At 42.4% G+C, this 24,190-nt stretch overlaps 2 protein-coding genes across 2 annotated transcripts in view; one reads left to right on the forward strand and one right to left on the reverse strand.

The window, feature by feature from the left end:
* Cnksr2 (connector enhancer of kinase suppressor of Ras 2) overlaps positions 1-3,599 on the forward strand; it is a 237,507-nt gene extending 233,908 nt beyond the window's left edge. Inside the window, exon 22 of the mRNA XM_059251058.1 lies at positions 1,307-3,599. Within this exon, the coding sequence (XP_059107041.1) occupies positions 1,307-1,522 (216 nt within the window). The 3' untranslated portion in view covers positions 1,523-3,599. The remainder of the gene's footprint in view (positions 1-1,306) is intronic.
* An 889-nt stretch (positions 3,600-4,488) lies between these two features.
* Klhl34 (kelch like family member 34) lies at positions 4,489-7,523 on the reverse strand. Its single transcript, XM_059250493.1, has one exon. It carries the CDS (start codon positions 6,704-6,706, stop codon positions 4,784-4,786), a length of 1,923 nt encoding a protein of 640 aa, XP_059106476.1. The 5' UTR covers positions 6,707-7,523; the 3' UTR covers positions 4,489-4,783.
* Between the last annotated feature and the right edge of the window lie 16,667 nt (positions 7,524-24,190).

The raw sequence follows: 24,190 nt of genomic DNA on the forward strand, positions 1-24,190 counted from the left end.
TTGCCACATGTGAATATCTTAAATACCTGCTCCTTGTATGCTGTCTCTGTCTATCTGTCTCTCTCTGTCTCTCTCCTTCCCTTCACTTCCTACTTCCTCTTCTCTCTTTTCTTATCTTTTATTCACTATAAGTTTTCTACAATATTTTTGTCCTATGACAATGAATATGAGCCACTGTAAATGTTGGGTTCAAGAAGAATCAATGAGTCACCAAATACATGGTGCTGTTTTTGACTCTCCTGCTCTTCTAAGACAAAGACAATGAAGAAAGTCACTAAGAAGAAATGTCCCTTCAAAAGTGGGGAGGAGCTATAGAACACTGTACTTTGGGGCTTAGAAAAGTAATAAGTTATAAAATCTTCCATTACAGAGAAATACATGAACAAGCCCAAAATTAGATCTTGGATCCCACCATAGGTAACTCCCAGAATCACCAGTCCCATACCTATTTAGTATCTTGTCTCCTTACTGGCCAGAGCAGCTTCTTAGGCATAATATTGTCTTTTTTCCCTCCAAACTCTGACACAGGTGTGCCTTTTCACGCCTGCAGAACATTTCCAGGATTCCCTAAGCCCTCTGTTAGATCCATAAAAGACAAGACTGGTTTTCTCAAACTGTCCTAATCCTTTCTCCATCTTACCTTCCACAGGAGAAATTCTCTTCTTCTACATTTCATGCTTGTGCTTTTGAGAGTTATACCCATATAGTCATACCAAAATGAAGCATAGTCGTCAGCTGAATCCCAGCCTATAAAATGAAATGGACTATTCATTATCAGGTCCTAGTGCTATGGGAAGGGCTCCATAATAGTTCCAGGGCAAGAATTCTGTATTTGCAGCAACAGGGGGCTGCTTCCTCTCACTGGAGCATGAGGAGTTTACCATAATGAAGGAAGAGTAACTTGAGAGATATACAGTGGTAAGTCCACTTGGTGGCAGAGATAGGATGATACAGAGACATCAGAGAGAGAGAGAAAAGCTTCTTTTCAGGTGTTTAAAGAAGATTTGAAGAAAGGAGAGGCATTTAATTTGGATCTTACAACTTGAGGAAGGTTTTCTTAAAACATGAAGGTTTCCATAAGCACAGATGGCAAATAGGAAAGGCCGAGACTAAATCCCAGACAACAAGCAATCCAAGACATAGCACTGAGTTAGAAAAAGATTCAACACGATTTTAGTCTAAATAACTGAATGTGAGCATATTGAATGTCTCTTAGAGGTTTCTGGATTTATTGGCTCACTGACTTGTTTCAAATTTCAATAAAAGTTCACCTCCATCATAACTATTGAATTCTTTTGCTTTTCAGGCCAGAGAAGGGGAAGTAGCCATTATTGATAAAGTCCTAGACAATCCAGACTTGACATCTAAAGAATTCCAACAATGGAAGCAGATGTACCTCGACCTTTTCTTGGATATCTGTCAAAACACCACCTCAAATGATCCACTAAGTATTTCTTCTGAAGTAGATGTTATCACTTCCTCTCTAACACATACTCATTCATACATTGAGACACATGTGTAAGTGCATTCTGACTTGAGGCCATCTAGTACCTGCTGGTACTCTGAACAAGTACATGAGGTAGTTTTTTTATTAATGTGTTGGACACTTGACAAGCTACACTTTAATGTTACCAAACTATATGAAACAAAGCATACATGGTCACATTACCACTGTCTTTAATGAGCATTTGTATGTTTTATATGCAGTCAGTGCTCAGCTTATGTTTACCATGTGCAAAATCAACTATCTTTAATGACTTAAATTAACTTTTACAAACAATTCTAAATACAGGTGATCTTCAAATAGAAAAACCCCAAAAAGGCAGTTTTCTATCTGAAGTCATCTTTTCTCCCTTTAAGTTAATTTTCTATAAATGATACTTCAAACGTAAATCACAATTTTTTCAGGTGCAGACATCCTTGTGGGTGGGAAAGAATTTAAACCTTTTTATATTTATTAAAATGTTCTAAGAATTTTCTTAAACATTGCACAAAGTTTAATGCTGTAGTTTTATTTTTGTGAAATGTAGGTGCGTATGAAAGAGTTAAGCAAACCAGAAGAGCATCAACATAAGAAAAGTTCAGGTAGCTAATATCCGTCTTAATAGTCTATTAACTTGTGCTAACTGGTTAATGGAGGTACTCTTCCAAATCTATGAGAACACTGCATGGTGTATCAGGGCAAAGCTTTGTAAGATGTTTTTGTAACTAAGACCAAAATTGAAGATAGAGCTGCTTTATTTTCTTGGTTTAAATCTTCCTTTATTTTTGTAGTGATGAAATGCTGATTGTGTACAGAAGAATTTAAGAATGGATTTTTTTAAAACAGACTTAACTCACCCAGAAAGGCAGCTAACAGCTATACATACATACATACATCTATATATATATATATACATAATTTCAGCCCAAACTCATGGTTTTTGAACTCTTAACTCTTAAAAGACAAGGTATACACTGAAATGAGTCAATTTTCCAGGCAGTTTCCAATTTTCCCTTGGTCTGTTAACTAAACTCCTGTAATTATACATCAAGCAGGGAAGTAAAATACATTTAGTCATCACAGATAAAAGTTACAGTAGAGAAAACAATAACAACAAATGTTAATAGACTTCTCTGCTAAGGAACAGAGAATGGCAGTCGTTCAGGGAGTCATTACTTTGAGTGACCTGAGATTAAGCACTCAGAGGTTTTTCCTAGAGTCCTGAACTGTTTATAGAGTGGATGGAGTCTATGAAAAGTCCTCTTCATATATTGCCATTTCTATGTGTCTAGTTTTGGAAAGTGACCACAGCATGAAAGTGACTTGCTGCTTTTTAGTGTGTGGCTGCATAATGTACAAGTCACAATTTGCTGTTTTTCCAGGAGGAAGAGACCCTCCTTTACTATTCTATATCCTGAAATCTACTTCTGATCAGCTTTATCCTGTTGCCTGTACAGCTCAGTGAATGTACTTATATCTCTAAGAGTTCAGATATATACCAGTGACTATTTTTGCTGTAGAGAAGAAAGTAAAACCTACACAGTGGGATCTTTTTCTTTGCTTTTGAAATCACATTAAATCACTATCGTTTTGCAGACTTTGCACAACTGTACAGGAGAGTGGCCTTTCTACAGCACATTTTCAGTAATCCTATATTTAGTCAAATGGATGAGAAACCACACATTAATGTTTGTATGGAATTTTGGGTCCAGTGTAATATTTTTATCATTGAAAAAAACCCTATTTGTAAAAACATTTATTTACTGCATGGTTATTGACACACATTAAATTTGTGGGATTTCGTGTATGTAAAAGAGAGAAAGAGAGAGAAAAAAAACAAAAAAAATCTCTTGTCATAAAATGAAGTGTGCTTGTTACAGTTGTTTAGGCATATTGATGTTTACTAGACCAATGTGTATCTTCACTTAAAAATATCTGTAAATGATGGATGTGTCACGTATACAGTGGACAAACAGCCTCCAAACAACAAGCAGTTGGTGGGGAAACTAGCTCTGTTGCTAGTAAGCAGCTTCTACTTTTGTAAAGTCAGCTGTTACTTGACTGGTAAAAATTAAACTAATGAATTTTACAAGACTCGTGACTAGCCTAGCATGAAAGAGACCTTTTAACACTATATATCTGTACATTTTATTGCATTAGTTTCAAATCTAGGAGAGAGGCAGCACTGTAAACTGAAGTCAAATAAATCCAGCTCTTACTGAACCCTTATAAAGCCCTACTTTATTCATGCAGAGGGCTTGCCACATTTCTCTGTGATCTAATCACACAGCCACCCTCACTACCACCACCCCACTTACAAGTTCTCACTTTGCCACCTCACTGATAGCACAAGCCAGAAGTAACACCTGTTCGGAGCTTACCAAGGTCTCCTGTGAGACCTTGAAAACTCAAGCTAAGCTGTCTTCCCACTGACCTGACATAACCATGTAGACTTCACCTACTCTTTCCTTTTCTGTGAGCCTTTGGGGCATGGAGGGAGCAAACCACCAAAAATAAGCTCATTTTCTTTTGACAAATGTAGCATTTTGTGGTTAAGGGTTGCTGAAGTATGTCTAAACTATAAAGCTGCCTCTAGCCAGTGTGAAAGCAGATGGGGAAGGAACAGAAGAAAAAATTCAAAATTAACCAAGAATAGTTTCTCACAGAAATGCTTTTTCCAAGATTTTTTTCCCTTCTCAGTTATGTATCGATATGAAACTGTTAGAACAGATCTATAACCGTGGCCCTGCACCATAAAAATCATTCTCCTCTGTACAACTGTTCCACGCCATTTAAGCAAGGCTCTCATGCACACGCACGCGTGCGCGTGCACAGACACACACACAAACACACACACTCTCACTCACTGACAACTTCATCAGGTAATACTGTCTTGTGAGACTATTACAGCTGTTATAGCCAACAATTTTCTGTGATTTGTGTGTAACTAATCGTACTTTTTTAGAGGGAAGTCATGAAAGTAATCACAGACACCTGGAAAACACTTTAGGGAGGGAAATAAGGACCTATTTTACTTCCAGATTCCACCTCTAGCAAAGGGTGAGTCTCTCTGAAAACTCTGTAATTGACTAAAGCTGTTTCATATCCCTGCATTTGACCATTCCTGATTGCCATTCGGTTAAAGGGGAATAGTTATTCTTTGGCCAAAGTCATGTTTGCCTCCTTACCCTTCAGAACTTGTCTATCGGAGTCCCAATCTTGGTGGGAGTGGGGCTTAGCTCTGCAGGCAAGGTCAAGAACATCTTTCTCTTGGCTCTTCTGAAGACTGGACTCACCTGTTCAACTCAACACTAAATCTAGTGCCTCCCCAGGCTCTCCCTCCCTTTTCTCCTCCCCACCCTCTGCCAGCTGCAGCACTGCGCACCGAAGGCCACTCCACGCCCAGGGCAGCGCACAGCCTATGTCCTCCCAACGGTCCAGGTCAAGGTCATAGCCCACTACGTTACAGGTTGGCACCTGGCGTGAATCCCGCCACTTGAGACCACCCAGCAGCAGCACTGTCTCTTCTACCACAGCAAGTCCATAGCAGAATCGGTCGTAAGGTAGTGACCGCAACCGAGTCCACTGGTCTGTGCTGGGGTCATAGCGTTCGATCTCGGAGAAGGGCTCATATCTTCCTAAAAAGGCAAACACTGCACCTCGCAGCACCGCAAGGTAATGCCCATAGCGAGCTGTGCCCATGGGTGCCCTCTTACTCCATGCCCTCTCTCCGGGGCTGAGGGAGTACATATCCCGGAGGCTGCTTGTACCTCCTTCTCCTCTCCCTGCCTTGCCCCCAGAGATGTACACAACACCGTGGTCCCCAACGGCACCCGCGTGACCGTGCAGTGCCCGAGGCAGCTCCCCAGCTGCCATCCAGCGGTCCCTGCGCAGGTCGTACATCTCCACTGAGGCCAGTGCCTCGCCACAGGAGCCCAGGCCCCCAACGGCCAGGAGACTGTCCCCTACCACTCCACACCAGAAGTAGGCCCGCGCTTCTTGCATGGCGGGCACCTCTGTCCAAGTGTGGAAGCGCGGGTCATAACGGTGCACTAAGGCTGTGACCGACCTTGGGGCGTCCGCCAGGGAGCTAGATGGACTGCCAGAAAGGCTCTCCCCTCCGAGGACAAATAGGAAGTTGCCCATGGTACATACACTGTGGCCTAGCAGTGGTGTGGGCAGCCGTGTCAGGCTGCGCCAGCTGTGGTTGTACACATCGAAGGACACCACATCCTGGGTGAGCTCCCACTCTTTCTCCTCCATCTCTTCCTCCTCTTCCTCTGGTTCAGGTGCAGGGCGCCGATTCCTAACTACCTCTGGTAGGACCACAATTTCCTCAGTAACAGTCTCCCTAGCTCTGAGACCACCAACCAGCAAGATGCGAGTCTGGGGACTCCGAACACTAGTCTGTTCTACCTGCAGGAGCGGCTGGCGGGAAGGTGTTGTGTGGTAATTGAGGGCCTGAATGATGAGGTCCTTGATCCTGGTAGGTAAAGTAAGCCCAGATCCTGAGTACACGCGCCTCAGTACAGCTGTGGGCACCAAGCCAAAGCGGATACATCCAAGCAGTGTTGAACTGTGAGCCAGGCGCTGTGTTGCGGGCTCCTGCCTCAGCCAGGCTAGTGCCAGGCCCAGCAGCCGCGTCTCAACCACCCGTGCCATGTCGGGGGCACTCAACACAACCTTCATTGATACAGGGTTGAGTTCCAACAGCCCGGAAGGGCCAGCGCCCATCAGTAGCAGCTCCCGCAGGTGGCGCACAATGCAGCGCTCCGCTGCACCCAGGGTACGAGCCAGGCCAAAGCGAGCAGCCACATTGGCAGTGAAGCAGCAATTCTCTGGGGCAAGCTGACGCTCCAGGTAGTGGCTACACAGCCCCAAGGCCTCTGTGACTTGCAAGTAGCTGGCGGCCTCCAGGGTGTCCTCCACAGTGTCCATGGAGAGGGGCAGCCAGGCGGTGTAGATGAAGTCCAGCAGGCGCTGCAGGCCAGTAGCAGAAGGCACATGCAGGTGAATTACATGAGCCTGCGATTCCTGAGTGTGACTCTTGAACAGGGCCCTGAAGTAGTCGCTGGAGCATGCCAGAAGTGACCTGTGTGCTGGAAACTCACTGCCCTCCGCCTCCAGTGTCACGTCGCACAAGAAGCCCTCAGCACGTAGGGCCTGGTAGCCTGTGAGAAGAGAGCTGCCGTGAGCTTTGCAGTAAGACAGGAAGTAACTCATGATGCCCAAGGCGGGAAGCTGAAATGGAGCCAGCTAGGCAGGGCTGGAGGCATCCCGTGGCACCGACTCCCACCTCCGCTGTCCAGCTGCAGAGCCCCCAGCAAAGGCCGATTTTTGCCTGCTGAGCTTAAAACCTAGGATTCCTTCATCCAGATCTGGCAGTTGTTCCGTGCCTGTCTCAGACAACAAATGCTCTAGAGACAATTTCCAGAAGTCTCTAATAGCAGAAGGTGTGGATTTCTGAGTCTTCTCGGTATTACCAGGCTTGGCTTCAGCTGCTGCTGAGCATAGCAGCGCGTTGCCCAAAGCCTCTTCCCCTCCACAATTTGGGGAGCCCACACTTGCACGCCACGGGAGGTGGTGGCCTGCACCATCACCCGAAGAGGTCGATCTGACAGTGCACCAGCGAGGGTGCTGGATCTCCAACAGGACAGATGAGTGGATGTGGCCCTATTGTGGGTGCTCCGAGAGTGCAGGATGGTGGTTCTGAATTCCCGGCCATGGAGCAGAAGGGCCTGTTCTGTGGACACCCGCGCAGTCCGAAGACAACTGGCTAGGGGGCTGGGTGTGAGCTTGTTCTGAGAGGAGGATCAAATCAAAGCCTGTGGCATGGGGGGGAGCGCAGGTCAGCGTAGAAAGTTGGAAGCGTGATTGGGCGCGCTGCACATAACATGCCGGTAGCTCACAGTGACAGGAATAGTGCTCGCCTTGGCTCACTGGCGCAGCGACCCGACCCGCCCTGCGCCCCAGCTGCTGGCTGCGAATCGCCCAGGGGCCCGGCAGGAAGCTTCCTGAGCCAGGGCACTGACTTCTGTGACCTGACTGGCCTTCAGTGACCGCGGGGGGCCAGAGGGTCCCCTTGAACACTGAGCAGGATGACGTGGGGGAGCTCACAAAGGACCTGAGAGTCCCTAGGGACTCTCAGCCTGGTGATGCGTTGGGAGGTGTGTCTGGCTGAGCAGGACCAGAGAGCTCTTGGTACCCCTATGCCGGAGAAAGAAGCCCCAGGCTCAACTTTCGGCTTTGAATATGTCCTAATTAGTCGGGAGCAAACGGGATTAAGTGGCGATTTTGTGCACTGACACCTAAGAGGAGGCCTCAGCTCAGAGAAGACTCTAGCCAGAGTTAAGAGGGAACCCCAGGCTCTGGGCCAGATTCGCATGCCCCTCACCTGCACTCACCCATGTGAGATTCAGGGGCATGTGCCTTTCCTAACGCAGGTGGAGTCTCCCAAGCTGCCTTGTTTCACATTCCACAGAATTTGCTCCCACCCTCCCCCACCCCCCACCTTCTGACCCCTGAGGAGATCTCTTTGGTATTCTTGTGGATCCTATCTCTTTGCAACACGGAGAAAGAAGTTGTAACTTGTTGTCTATTTTTGAGTGGCAACACCTCAAAAAAAAATCCTTCTAGTTTTCTCTGATTTTCCAGGCTGTGATGTAACATCTAGCATCTGACCACGGGGGGCCAGAGGGTCCCCTTGAACACTGAGCAGGATGACGTGGGGGAACTCACAAAGGACCTCAGCCTGGTGATGCTTTGGGAGGTGTGTCTGGCTGAGTAGGACCAGAGAGCTCTTGGTGCCCCTATGCCTGAGGATGCCCTGCTGCATCCTCAATGCCATGACAAGATAATGGACAGTATAGTCGCAAAACTCAGGAGAGCTGTGGTTTCTAGGGCCCCTACACACAGTGTTATTTTTATAAGAAACACCCAACGCAGAAATGGTGACAGAGCCCCCTGTCCATCGCCTGCATCCTGCTCTTATTTTACGAACTCATTAAGTGCTCTTTCTTGCCAATTTGGAGGCTTCAGTTTCGTTTTACTTTCAGCTACAGTTCCTTTTCCAGGCTTTCAAATGTAACCCCGCCCTCCTCCCCCAGCAGTCTGTTCTAGATGAGTCTTTCAGGGTTGTATTTCATAGAAGAAAAAAGTCCTAGGAAGGATAAAACTCTGTCGTTTCCTGCTTGGCCAGCCATCAGTTCTTATAAGGTCTCTGATTACATGCAATTATTTAATTTCATAAAATATTAGTAAAAATTCTGTGGGGCTGAAGAGATAGCTCAGCACTTAAAAGCACTTGCTGCCCTTGCTGTTGTCCTGGGTCCAGTTCCCAGAACCCACATGGTGGCTCACATCCATTTGTAAGTCCAGTTCCAAAGAATCCAACAACCTCTTCTGGCCTCTGTGCAAGCACACAAGTTGTACAAAGACATACATGCAGGCAAAAACACTCAGACATCTAAAATATAGACAAATCTTTTAGAAAGTGATTCTGCTGCCAAAGATAGAATTGAGTTATAACTTAAAGTGCCAAATTATAGAGTGTAGGTAGGGGCTGGAGTTGTACTCCTTTAACTCTAAAAAAAAATGTTCCAACAGAAATTCCTGCCATTACAGGTACAATAGATTCAGGGAGAGTGTTGTTCCTGTGGAGATGGAAGACACTATTAAAATGATTGGTTCAAAAGGGAAACTTAAACTTGGTGTGGCGTCACATGCCCTTAGTCTCAGCACTCAGGAGGCAGAGGCAGGTGGATCCCTGAGTTTGAGGCCAGCCTGGTCTACAGAGCAAGTTCCAGGCCAGCCAATGGTGCACAGTGCGACCCTGTCTCAAAAAAAAAAATTCTAAGTGAAGTATGACTATGATTCATTTTACACAGTTCTCCATTTTAAATCTAAATGCCCTTCACTCAACCTAATTAAATTTTGCTAGAAGGAATTTGGGGGATCATTAAGCCAAACCTTGGCCCTTTCCTCCAAAATCACATTTTTCCTTTTATACAAATATGCCAAACAAGCTCTAGACAGAGTATGGTTTGTCTGAATGCCTTGAATATTGAGTTAGAGAGTTTGGCCAAGAATCCAGGGTTCCTTTCCTACTATATATTACGTAACCTCATATATGGTAAAAATCAAATCATGCAACACACTTTACTTAAAGGTGATAAAGTACGTTTACCATTTTACTAACTTAAGATTTGAGTGTGGTTTTTTGAACAGCACATTGTTCACACCTGTATTAACTCACATCCATCAGAACTGCTCATCACTGTGCATTTGTGTTCAAGATGTCACATTACAAAGTAAAGATGACTGTGGAAAGATCTGAAACTTACCATCGAAATAATGTGTTTACTGCTGGCCCAACCTAACATGTTTTGCCAGTGAAGAGGTGATGATGTGTGTTAACTGAAGACATTTTTGCATTATGTGTGCTTGTAAGACCTTGTTTAGAAAATGTAACTGTCAACCCAAGAAAATCATTGTCATTTGAGTAATGGTTATATAGTGTTAGTATTTTTATTTCTGTGCAATATTAAGTAATATTAAATAAATTTAGTCTCTCTGTGTTTAAATTGTGGTAGATGTGTGTCTTAAATTGATATCTTGGTCCATTCCTTAAATGGATACTGTATAAACAAAAGAAAGCCATTGTTCATAGTTATGGAAGCTGAAAGTCAACATTCAATGCACCAGCACATTCAGTGTCTAGTGAAGACTCTACTGTGTAGAGATGGTGCCTTCTTGCTGCATCTTGCATGGCAGAAAGACAGAAGGTATTAATCCTATCACCAAGGCAGAGCCCTAGTGACCTACTCACTTCCCAGAGGCCACAATTCTCAAAGGTATTACATTGGATATTAACTTTCTACATGTAAATTTTGAGAGAACACATATATTCTGACCAAAACAATAGGGTTTCCCAGAAGCTTGCCTTGTAATCCAGCTTGAACATACAGTGGTGAGTAGATCTGATGGAATGTAGATATGGTCATTCTGTTGAAAATATCTCCTCATGAGTTGTCCTCCCCCTACTAGACTGTCAACTCCTCAGAGCAGGGGCTGTTTCTTGGACTTAGTATCTGCAGCCCTTGTCGTGGTCATTGCCACAAGCAGTGTTGTGTTGAACAGATGTAGGGAAGGAGAAAGTCTTGTTTTCCTCCTTTTTACACAGCAAGGGTAAGACATATACCAGTAAGGCCGAGAGAACCAAATGAGTGACCATACATGGCTCTGGCTGTGGGGTCTGGTGGACTTGAGCCTTCTGAAAAGAAATTAATACCTTGTCCGACATCTAGTGCTGCACTGTGACCCCAACTCTTTAACCAGACCAAACCTACATGGCTCTCACATGCAGTCACATGCACTACTGCCCACCTTACTCAGACACAGGGTGCCCCAAGTACACTAGCCATAGCCCATGATCCATTTGGTATGGTTGAGCTTCTGAGAACCTAGCTCTTCAGCCCAGCATACCCATTGGAACTCTACTATTTTCTCTGAACCCTTCACCAATTAGTCAGGCCTGTGAACTGCTGTTGCCAATCCCCTCCATCTACTACCTTCATCTCTGTAAGAAAACATAGAACTAAATCTCTACAAGCAGCCTTCTCAACCCCACATCCAAGCTGCAATGCTACTCACCCACAGCACTCTACCTGCCCTGAGTTGACCTGTTAGAACAAAATCTAAATTTCATAGTTGTCATCTCTAAAATAATTACACATTTAAAAAAATACAGGTACAATGGACACTGAAAATGTTTTACTTATTTGAGGTGAGTAAATGATTCAGCCTGTAAAGTGCTTGATACACAAGCATGGGAACCCAAGTTTAGAGTCTCAACATCCAAATGAAAAACTGGGCCTGTTGATGTGTTCCTGAAATCATAGTGCTGGGGATGTCAAGAGAGGGGGATCACTAGACCTCACTAATGGCTAGTCTTTCTGAATTGGTGAACACAAGGTTCAGTGAGAAACCCTGTCTCTAAAAATAATGTGAAAGCAATCAAGAAAGCAACTTGACATGAACCTCTGGCCTCCACACACATACATGTGCACATACCTACATGAACACATGTATATACCACACACACCAAAAAATGTTATAAAAATGTATTGTGATCATTTGGGTAGCAAATTTAAGATACAATTAAGGTGATTTTATCATTAATATATACAGCACCACCCAATCCATCCATCTAAAGTTTACCAAAGGCAGTGTCTCTTTCTCATCTGCCATCACTGGTTCCTTTCAATCCAAATATGCTTCCTTCCAGCACATGGTTTCTGGCAACCTCTATGGAAAGCCTATTATTAGAAATTGACACATTAAGTTTATTGTGAAAATACAATAATAAACAGTAACACACATGCAGTAGAAAGAAAAAACTCCTATATTGCTGTCATATTTTTCATGAGACTATTTTTGTGTCTATGGAATTTATTTTATCTTTGGAATATACAATTCCAGGGGAAAAAAAAGGGTGTGTGTGTGTGTGTGTGCCTCTCTCTCTCTCTCTCTCTCTCTCTCTCTCTCTCTCTCTCTCTCTCTCTCTGTGTGTGTGTGTGTGTGTGTGTGTGTGTGTGTGTGGTGTGTGTGTGTGTGTGTGTGTGTGTAAGAGAAAGAAACAAAGACAGAGACAGACAGAATCATGAGTGATGTTGTCATTCTAGCCCAGCCTAAGAGTCCTGGACTCCAGTTGCAATATGATCCATGTTGCTGTAAATCAAGTATCTTAAATTTTGTGAGCCATCATTTTATTATTTTTAAAAAGATAGTAACTCAACATTCACACCATTATTAAAATAAGAGAGAAGTGAGTGTGAAGGGAGTATCTGGGAGTCTGAGTGTCTCTGGGGGTCTAGCACAAGAGATGGGTTTTTTTCTCTTCTCCATCTCTTAAGTAAAGCCTTATGAAAACTCACAATACCAGGGCTGGGGAGATGGCTCAGAGGTTAAAAACACTTGCTGCTCTTTCAGAGGACCAGAGTTCAATTCCCAGCACCCACATGGCAGCTAACAACCATTTGTGTCTCCACTTCCACTGGCTCTGATGCCCCCTTCTGAATTCTTTGGGCCCTGCATGCACTTGGTACACAGATAAGGCAAGTATATCTATTATGTACAGGCAAGTCCTGTGTCATAGGGTTTTTGTTGCTGTGAAGAGACACCATGACCATGGCAACTCTTATAAAGAAAACATTTAATTGGGATGGCTCACTTACAATTCAGCAGTTCAATCCATCATCATCATGGTGGGACATGGTGGCATGCAGGCAGACATGTTAATGGAGAAGGAGCTGAGAGTCCTACATCTCGTGGGAAACAAGAAGTGGTCTGAGTGTAACACTGAGGGAAGTTTGAGCAAAAGAGGCCTCAAAATCTGCACCCAGAGTGACAAACTTCCTCTAACAAGGCCACACATCCTAATAGTGTCACTCCCTTTGGGGGCCATTTTCTTTCGAACCACCACATCCTGGTACATAAAATAAAAATAAATACATCCTTTAAAAAAAGAAAGAAAGAAAGCTATCTCACAGTACCATATCAAAAGAATGCATCAAAGTAGTGGTTCTCCTGCACCGTTACATGAGGACAAGTTAAGAAACAGACATTTTAAGACATAAGAGATGGCTCATGAGTAAAAACACTTACTGAAGAGCCGAGTTTGATTTCCACACCAACTAGTGGCTCCCAAACATCCGTAATTCCAGTTCCAAGGGATCTGAAACCTTCTGACCTTCTTGGATACTGCACACATGTGGTACATACTATGCATGCAGACAAAACACCCATATGCATAAAATAAAAATACATTAATCTTTTGGAAAAAAGAAAATCATTCTCAGCTCAATCTCAACCTTGTTAAATTAGAAACTCTAGGACTGAGACCTGTGTTCTGTTCTAACAAGTCCTTCCCTGTTTCTTCTATGTCCTGAGTTTACTATTCTAAAGAATAACTTCTGCTGGGTTTGATATCAATATTTTCCCCCAAACAGGGCTGTATTCATCCATTTTTATCTTGCCAACAACACAATATCATACTTCACAATGGGGATTAAAGTGTAATAACTGAAGCTTATGGGGGACAACCAAATCACAGCAAGAAGAAACCCCATTTATTTTGAAGGCAAGAGGTTAGAGACCCAAAAGAGAAAGATGGCTCCTTGTCGTGCAGCTTAAAAATAGGAGCTCTTATTTTTTTTCTTTATTATCTTCACTAGATGACAGTGTTGATGATGGTTTACTAATGCAGGAGATTATGGCCTGCTACCCCATGCATAAAATAAAGCAAAAAGCACTTGATTGAATCCTCAACTCTGAAGTTGGCTGTAGTCATTTCCTATCCAAATGCCCTATTTTCAGAGGCTATTGGACGAATCATTAAATGTCCAAAGAAGCCAACCGAAGGATATAGTGTCTGGAACAATTCTTCATCATATAGGGAGTGGGTGAAGGAGCTGGAGGGTTCGGGATAAGAAGGAGAACCCCTAGGAGTCAATAACAACAATTTTCAATTTTCTGAAGAGCCAAGAGGAATGCAGAGATAGTCTCCTGGCTAGAGTGCAGAATTGGCAATTGGAAGGTTCAAAGAGAAATATTGCCATCACATATTTATAGAATCTAATGCCAATTTAGAATATTGAAGCAAATTGTACAAGTAGAAGGCATAGAAAGTGCTAGGCCCTAAGGTGGGTTATGTGAAGCTTGAAGAAGGTAGAGAATTTGTGCAGGGGGACACAGTTTAGATTAATAAATCTAGTTGGAGGCATATGTGTGACTCTTCCATCCCTTTGTCCTTTGGGGGCTCTCCAATCACAGAGGTTTCCTTGTATCCCCTTGTGAGCAGAAGACCCTGTGCTACAGGAGCATTCCCCCCCCCCCCGGCACCTTATTTGTGCATTTATGAAGAGACAGGGAAGTATCTAGAAATCTGCTCTTCCAGAAGCCACCCTCAGCTCCAGATAGGCTGGGTGGGTAGTGGTCAGTATGCAGACATAACAGTTCCCTGTGCAAGTGACTCCTACAATTTCCAGAGCTCACCTGCTGGGCTGAGCCACAGTTACCTTCTGTGGGAACATGCTTGATGTCACATGCTTCTAATTCCTGCCTCCACTCACCTGTTCATATCTACCTCTTCTGGGACTGTGTCCTACTAAGCCACTTTCTCAAAAGGTCTTATGTCAGGAGATATACCATTACAAAACCCCACCCAAGATACACTGACATTTTGGAGAAGGGAGGGGGCAAACATCTATCATCCCCAGCCAGAGCAGTCCTAGAGATACTGTGTGTGGTGATTTGAATAAAAATGGTCCCAATAGGTCCATAGGGAGTGGCACTATTAAGGGATGTGACCTTGTTGCAGTAAGTGTGGCCTTGTTGAAGGAAATGTGATTCAGTCTCTGCCTGCTGCCTGTAAATCAAGATATAGAATTCTTAGCTCCTTCAGTACCATGTCTGCCTGCATGCCACCATGCTTCCCATCATAATAATGGACTGAACCTCTGCACTGAAAGCAAGCCCCAATTTAATGTTTTCCTTTATAAGAGTTGCCATTGTCATGGTGTCTCTTCACAGCAATAGAAACTCTAACTAAGACACTATGTATGCAGGCATATGGATCCAATGCCACACCTGCACCTGAGAGTCAAGACAGCCTTACACTAAAGGGGCATCTCTCCCTTCCCCACCCATCCAGTCTTTCAGTGCTACTCTGGATGGAAAAATGAACTCTGGGGTAGTTTGAGATGTGCATACCACTACCTTTCTCTTAAGACTTGTCTATAGCTACCATCTACATGGTTTACTTAAAGTCTTTTTTCTACTGGATTATTTTATGCTATGTCAAAGAAAGAAACAGCTCTCACTTCAAAGGAATAGAAGAGATGTTTAATATGGGGGCAAATCTGAATGACCATAAGCACAGGGACAGAAATTTAGGTTTCCTGGACTTCCAGTGAACAAAGAAAATGATAGCAGACCAAACACATTGGTGAGTAGGTAGGTAGGTGGGTTTCAGCAAAAAGAGGAAAATTCTACTCTAGGTCTTAGATGCTATCTGACAGTATTCTTGTCCCTTTGGTTGGTGGAAGCTAGGGTTCTGTTCATACCTTCTGAAAGATTTACCTAAAGACATTACAGAGGATGGCAATAAATGGTTGTGAAGGGGACTAAAGATGTCCCAAGATAATTTGGCTATGGCTTTGTAACATTCTGACTTCTCTGCGTCATTGAATTTCTAATCAATCAATCAACTTTTATAGACAGCTTCTTTCTAGGAATTCTGGTTCATAGTTATCATTTCTCTTAACTCCACCCCAGGCCAGGACCTTTCTGCTTTTCCTATATAACCCTAGCCTCTCGCCAATTCCTCACATGGCTTGAAGCTGGCTCAGCTGCTTTCTTCTAGCAGTTTCTACTCTATTTTTCATGGGATAACCTCATGTCCTTTTCTTCACTCTACAAAAACACATTCCTCAAGTTCTACTTTAATGTGTACAAGTACACCACTGAGTTTCACACTTGGCTTGGTTTTCCAGGAGTCAGTTTGAGACTTTAATAACTCTCAATCAGACATTCAAGGGAGATGGGAACACCAGAATCTGAAGAGCTAGCTTAGATGTAGCTTCCAGGGCCCTCTTCTCCCCAACTGGATCAGAATCCCTAGGCCCAAGGGGTTTTCATTCACTTCCGAAGCAGTGGGTCAGCCAGCCACCAGGTGCAGCACCTGGGACCTTTTCAGAGAGGCAAATCTGCAGCTGCACCCAGAGCTACTAAAACTCTGGAGATGGGGTCCATCCTTCCATGTTTTAACATGCCTCCCAAGAAATCCCTATGATTGATAATGTTCTAAAGTTCAAGAGCTGGTTATATAGAATTTCAGTTTATCCATTCAGCTAGATGTAGAGGTGCATGCCTATAATCCTAGCAGTTGAGAGGTGAGGAGTGAAGAATAAGGACTTTAATGGCAACCTGAGCTATATGGCAAGCTTGAGGCCAGCCTTGGCTACAAAGATTCTGACCCCCAAACAAGAGCAAGCAAATTAATTCATTCAAAGTATATCTATTGTGTTCTAGGCATGTTCTTGGACTACAGATCATTATGAAGGGCCCATCAGTCAGAGCCTTGCCCTAGAGCTTAAGCAATAGGGGATTCTATAGCATGCTGGTACTTCAGGATGTCTCCTAGCTCCCCAAGAAAAGCTCCAGTTCATGGTCCCTTTCATGAAGACTTTGCTGCTTCTACTTCATTAGCCAATAAGTTATCTAAGTAGACAAATCCAACACCATCTCCCATCTAAATGTTGTTAAATTCCAAACTTCAGACCTGCAGACAAGTTTCCCATAAGGGTAGTAGAGCTTACTGTGGAAAGCAGAATCACCAGTTCCACAAATTGGCTAACAATGACAGCTTGGCTTTTAGTATCTGATTCCAAGGAGTCAGCTTTCATCCACTTACACCTACAAGTCCAGGAAACAAATTTCATGATTTTTGATGGGTAGCCACTCTTCCAAAAGATGCACCAAATGAACAACAAAAATCATTCTGACTTCAACATCAATTTCTCAAGCATCTATCAATATGGTCACATGGTCTAACCAAGAGTCATAAAATAAGAAAGTCACCTAAATATGTATTCTGTGAGCAACCAAACATATACTCAGGAGTAATTACAAAGTCTAAGCATCCCCTCTCATACCTGGTTAAGGTATTCTAGAGTAAACCTAGGATTTCAAATGGTTTTAAAAGGGGTTTTTTCATAAAAGTATACATTGTGTTTTGATCATATCCCCCTTGTCTCCTACCATCCGTATTCTCCACCCTCCCACTTCCGATCGGTTCCTTTTGTTCTAGACAGTTTCACTTTGACTTTCAGGTCTTATTTACATCCATGACTTTTGTGTATCTAAATAGAATATAGGAAGCACAAATGAGAGGAGACAACTTTTCCCCACCACTCTTCTACTGCAGTATTATACTCTTTGCTGAGCTGTCTCATTGACATATGACCAATGTGTCAGTGGTGCCAATGAGTGCACTATTTTCAGAACCCCTTTCTAATGATGCAGGGCAGTGACTAAGAGGGAAAATTTCTGCACATAGTTCTCCTCAATGGGGGTAAGATCACTGGGTAACTTGCTCTCAACTGCTCATTTACTTCTTTAAGAAATTTTTGTATTAATTTTACATACTGACCACAGATCCCCCTCTCATCCCTCCTCCCCAAACTACCCCTCATCCCCTCTTCCAAAAGGGAAAGGCCTCACATAGAGTGTCAGCAAAACCTTGTACATTCAGTTAAGGCAGTACCAAGCCCTTGCCCCTGCATCATGAGGGAACAGGATGATCTAGTTGGGGGAGGGATGGAGTGGGAGAGCAATGAAAGGGACATCTTGATAGAGGGAGACATTGTGGGGTTAGAGAAAAACTTGGTGCTAAGGAAGTTCCCAGGAATCCACAAGGGTGACCCCAGCTTAGACTACTAGCAATAATGGAAAGGGTGCCTGAACTGGCTTACCCCAGTGATCAGACTGGTGAATATCCTAACTATCATCATAGAGCCTTCATCCAGTAACTGATGGAAGTAGATGCAGAGATCCACAGCCAAGCACCAGGTTGAGTTCCAACAGTCAAAGAGAGGGAAGAGGCCCTATATGAGCAAAGGGGTTCAAGATCATGATGGGGAAATCTACAGAGACAACTGAACCAAGCTCATGGAAACTCACAAACTTTAGACCGACAGCTGTGTAACCTGCATGGGACCAAACTAGACTCTCTGCATATGGGAGACAGTTATGTAGTTTGGTCTGTTTGAGGGGTCCCTGGCAGTGGGATCAGGATCAGTTTATCCCTGGAGCATAAGCTGGCTTTTTGGAGCCCATTACCTATGGTGGGACATCTTTCTCATTTGCTTCTTAAAGGTATTAATAATAGTAACAGTGGCAAAATCCTGTGCTTGGGGTTTTCTTTCTTAAGGAAAAAATTGCCAAAGAAGAGTTAAATGTATGTGGTGGTTTGAATGAGAATGGACTCCATAGGCTCATAGATTTGAATACATAATCACCAGGGAGTGATACTATTTGAAAGGATTAGGAGATGGGGCATTGTTGGAGGAAGTGCATCACTGGGAAGTGGGCTTTGAGGTTTCAAAAGCTCAAGCCAGGTGACTAGGCTCTCTCTTCCTGATGCTTGTGCAGCTGTTGGAGCCCACTAGGTTTTCTGGAGGCTGTACTCAGCAGGACTACATAAGAGGTTGATTGGACCACAGGCCTGGGTAACAGGTGTTTGTAATGGTCTACACTTGACTGTAACTAGCAAGGGGGAGGTCTTTTGCCCCACCCCTCAGCATTGTTATAAAACCTTTGGAATAAAGTTCTGGGCCAGTGGATAAGGATCCAGGCCCACCCAAGTCTATCCTGTGTTTTCTCTCTGTTTCTTTACTCTATTTCTAGCTAAGTCTCTTATCCCTCAATCCTCAAGAGTTCCTGAGGTAAATAAGTATGGGGGCTGGTCTGCTACATACAGCTAATTCTCTAGCATCACGTCTGCCTGTGTACCACCATACTCTCTGCCATGATGATAATGGACTAAACCTATGAAACTGAAATCCAGCCGCAATTAAATGCTTTTCTTTATAAGAATTGTTGTGGTCATAATGTCTCTTCACAGCAATAGAACATTGACTAAGACACATGTATTATCATGAGCAAAAAAATGATCATGATACCATAACAGCCTGAATGACTGTTCTTCGGGTAACCAACATTTAATGCTGTCATTCTGGAGGTCTCTGCTCTAACTCCAAGCAGGAGCCACATCCCACTAAATTAACCAGATCTGCATTGCCCTAAAAAGAGGATAGTAATCCCAGAATGTGAGGACAAAGCAAGAGAAATGCTTCCAGAGCCCGCCATGGGAGAAGGACTGTGCACCACTTTTTAAATGACCGCTTTGTCCTCTCCAGAGGCAATGAATTTGTGTAGCTCTCCTGGCCTTGCCTCTTTCCCTTCTCTTCTTCTCCACTGGCCACTGCCATCCTCTCTCCAAGACCACTACCGGAACCCCTAAATGCATACCATTTTGTTGTCTAGAACGATTCAGCTTTCTTTTCCCTACACAGCTTGGCCTGATCAAACCTATTGGAGTGTGTGTGTATAGATATAACTAAATATATGTGTTTAACCTATTTTGAGATAATTATGGTAGAAAGTGTCTAATTTTATTCTTTGACATGTGGGTATCCATCATTCCAAATATTTGTTGAAAAATATTGTCCTTTGTCTATTGGTTTTGACACACTTGCCAATCATAATTTGATGCAAATTAAAACATTAATAGTCCATTTTATCCCCAGTCTGAATAGGAGTCATTAAGTAAACAAATAACAACAAGTGTTGGAATGTGGAGAAAAGAGAAAATTTACATAATGCTGGTAGGAAAGTAAACTAGTCCAATCCCAGTAGAAGTCAATGTATGGGGATTGTCAAAAAACTAAAAACAGATCTTCCATATGGCCCAGTTCTACAACTACCGGGTATTTACCATGGACTCCAAGTCAACGTATCACACATCAATCTTTATTGAAGCTTTATTCACAAAGCTAACTTATAGAACCAACTTTAGCATCCAACAGCAGAGGACTGAATAAAGAAGGGAACATGGCAAATCACAGAAATGCTTGTATGTGGACACTATTTACTTTCTGGTATGAATAAGTGTATCTGTAAGGCTAACTTCATAAAAAATTAAAGTTCCTGACCATAGTGTGAAGGGATGAGGACACACCAGACTAGTGGTCAATGGTCCATGGTCCATGGTCCAAGTAAAAATGGCATCAGTCGAGAGGAGATTAAGCAGATGAGTAATAAAACATGTGCAATCCCCCCAAAGTAGAGTTTGTTCCACTACTTACCATGACCAGCTTTCCAGTAGAGCGGGCACAGCCCTCCCATGCCCATCATGTTCTTGATAAGGCATTTCTAGGGTCAGAAGTCCATAGAACAATTTTAGCTTCATGACACACAGTGGAAGCTTCACAGTTGGACCAGTGATCTGTTAAAGAAGGGTAACCTGCAGACCTAGTAACTAGTAGTAGCCACCTGTCCCTTCCTTGAACTGATGTTGACTAGTAAACTGGATCTTTTTTCCAAAGCTCCCAAAAGCAGGGAGGAAACCATTGCCGGAGCCTTGGGATGCATGTTACAACACTGGTTTAATACAGAGACTGAATTTCTCAAAACTGCTAAATATTTGGATTTCTGTAACAAATTTCTACCACCAAATAGGAAGTGAGAGCTAGTCCTCTGTTCAGGAAGTCACTGAGCATTCTGCGGAGACTTGGGATTCCCCCACAAGACTTTAAACAAGTAGCAGCTGATCTAAGTTTTTCTTTGCAATTGCAGCTAGAAACTTAGCAAACCTAGCAAAAGGATGGTTCCTGAGGCTTTTCTCCACTCCTTGGTACCCTCTCCAGGCAGTATATCACATTTTCAAACTGCTTTAGTGATTAGTCACAAGAACACAATTCCCAGGCCATATCATAAATCTGCTATCATAAATCTGCCATGCTTTTGATATGAGTCCTGGGATTTCTCACAAAATAATTCTCTTTGTTTGATGTAATTCATTTTTTCTATTGATTTACTCCTCCATGGTGAAACAATGTATTAAGTCATAAATATGCATGAGGGCTTCTTTATTGAGATCATTATGCTCTAAGATCTACTTGTGATGAAATCCTTAGCCCAGCTCTCAACGGTCTCCCCAAAGTAGAATAGAATGGATTTCCTCTTCTCCAAAGAATTCCTTTCATGATAAGCTTAACATTTCTTCAGACAAAATGTTACAATGCCAGAAACTTCCAAGCTGACATTTACTTAGTTTTTGCAAGAGGAATATTTAGAATTTACACAAGGCTTACATCCGAACAGCTTCAACTTCTGTAGGTATAAACCTCAAAGGGCAACTCAAAAACCCAAACTTAAAGGCCTTGCATTTGCACACGTCAGTAGGAGAGTGTCCACACGACTAGTTCTGAGTCAATATGCTCAGATCCTTGGAGCTTCCCAAGGTTCTCATTCCACATAGCCACCTGCTTACCAAAGGAAGCACATTCAGTAGGCAGATGTTTCCTCAGTGACAAGTGACACTTATTAGTAGTCAATTATTTACATCTCTGTCCCATCAAAATTCCCACAGCCTCCTGCATGAGTAATTTCAGAGAGACTATGCCATAAGCTCCTTCTTAATCTTTTTGTCATGCTGAAGATTTAAAAGCACTCATGAGAGCCAGGCAGTGGTGACACATGCCTTTAATCCCAGGACTCAGGAAGCAGAGGCAGGGCAGTTCAAGGTCAGCCTGGTCTACAGAGTGAGATCCAGGACAGGCTCCAAAGCTACACAGAGAAACCCTGTTTCAAAGAAGAAGAAGAAGAAGAAGAAGAAGAAGAAGAAGAAGAAGAAGAAGAAGAAGAAGAAGAAGAAGAAGAAGAAGAAGAAGAAGCACTCATGACCCTGTTCTTTTCCCGTGGTCCTGCACTTCACAATTGACCTTCTAGAGAATAGAGCAAAGGTTCCCATGTCTCCAGAAACACAGGGAACTAATTTTGAAAATCTAAAGCCTAAAAAGCTGGGCCAGCAAGATGGCTCAGCCAGTAAGGGTGCTTGCTACCAAAGCCAATGACCTGAGTTTGATCCCTGGGACCCATAGAGGGAAAAAAGAGAAATGACTCCTCCAAGTTGTCCTCTGACCTCCACATGCACTCTGTAGCCCAAGCATACATATACACACATAAATAAATAGGTAGATTAAATAAATAAATAAATGTAAAAAATAAAAATAAATAAAACCTAAGCAAAAATGAAGAAAGTATAATGGTAAAAATAAAAATTGATCACATTTTCACATCCAGAATATACTATTAAAAGTGGTGTATTTCCAGTATAATCTCAATATTCATATTTCTCTTCCAGACTCCCATTTCTCCCTCCTTCCTATTTCCTTTATCCCATCAATTTTTGAAAGAAAAATTATTTTTGTCAATGTACTGCATCACAATTGGTGTTTATTATTTTTTTAGTTAGCATACAAAGTAATTGGTTTCATTAAAACATCATCACACATAGGCACACACATATCCTACATTGGTTTTGTTGACCCTGCCCTCCTCTGTTCCCCAAAGAGTTCTCCCTTCTGTTTTCATTACAAACATTCCATTCCTATCTCTTGTGCCTTTGTTCCTACCTCCCTATTCATGTCTTTCTCTCCCAAACTCCTATCTACTTTCAATTTGTGTTTATTTTGAAGAATTCAAATAGTTTAGGAAATTATAAAGATAAGAAAATTGGCAGTCACCCACAGAACACCAACCAGAAACCATCATCAAATATTTAGAGAGTTCTAGATAATTGTCTAGACCTAGGAGAAAAAAGTAGATGAACAGATGGAAACAGACATGAAGTTGTTCAAGAATCATATTTAATTAGGTTTTCATATTAATGTATGAAATAATGGATTTCACTATGTGCTCCTCATAAAAAGAACTTGGCAATGTTCTTTCAAGGTCTGTAAAAAAATTGTGTTGGAATTTTAATGGAAATTGCACTGAATCTGTAGATTGCTTTTGGTAAGATGGCTATTTTTACCATGTTAATCCTACTGATCCATGAGTATGGGAGATCTTTCCATCTTCTGATCTCTTCTCCAATTTTTTTCTTCAAAGACTTCAAGTTTTATCATACAAGTCTTTCACTTTCTTGGTTAGAGTTAATCCAAGATATTTTATAGTATTTGAGAATATTGTAAAAAAGGTGTTGTTTTCCTGATTTCTTTCTCAGTCTCTTTGTCATTTGTATATAGGAGGGCTACTGATTTTTTTTAAATCTTGTATCCAGCCATTTAGATGAAAGTGTTTAGCCTCTGTAGAAGTTCCCTGGTGGAATTTTTAATCACTTACGTATATTATCCGATTATCTGAAAATAGTGATACATTGATGTCTTCCTTTCCATTTTGTATCCCCTTGATCTCCTTTTGTTGTCTTATTGCTCTACCTACAACTTCAAGTACTATATTGAATAGATAATGGAGAAAGTGGACAGCCTTCTCTTTTTCCTGATTTTAGTGGAATCACTTTTAGTTTCTCTCCACTTAACGGTGTTGGCAATCGGCTTGCTGTAAATTGCCTTTATTATATTTAGATATGTCCCTTGTATTCATAATCTCTCTAGGATTATTATCATAAATGGGGTATTAGATTTTGTCAAAGGCTTTTTCTGCATCTAATGAGATGATCATGTGGGTTTTTTCTTTCAGTTTATTTATATGGCAGTTTACATTGACTGATTTTCTTACATTGAACCATCCCTGCATCTCTGAGATGAAGCCTACTTGATCATGGTGGATGATCATTTTGATGTTCTTGGGTTCAGTTTGCAAGTATTTTATTGAGTATTTTTGTATCTATGTTCACGAGGGAGACTGGTCTGTAATTCTCTTTTTTTGATGAGTCTTTACGTGGTTTGGATATCAGGGTATATGTGACCTCATAAAATGAAATTGAGCAATGTTCCTTCTGTTTTCATTTTCTGGAAATATTTGAGGAGTATTGACATTAGCTCTTCTTTGAAAGTCTGGTAGGATTCTGTCCTAAAACCATCTGGCCTGGGCTTATTTTGGTTGAAAGACTTTTAATGA

This window comes from Peromyscus eremicus, chromosome X (assembly GCF_949786415.1).
Source record: "Peromyscus eremicus chromosome X, PerEre_H2_v1, whole genome shotgun sequence".
Taxonomy (NCBI): domain Eukaryota; kingdom Metazoa; phylum Chordata; class Mammalia; order Rodentia; family Cricetidae; genus Peromyscus; species Peromyscus eremicus.

What these genes read in the sequence shown, in the direction of transcription:
- Klhl34 (XM_059250493.1), bottom strand. Translation starts at nt 6,706, where the DNA reads ATGAGTTACTTCCTGTCTTACTGCAAAGCTCACGGCAGCTCTCTTCTC.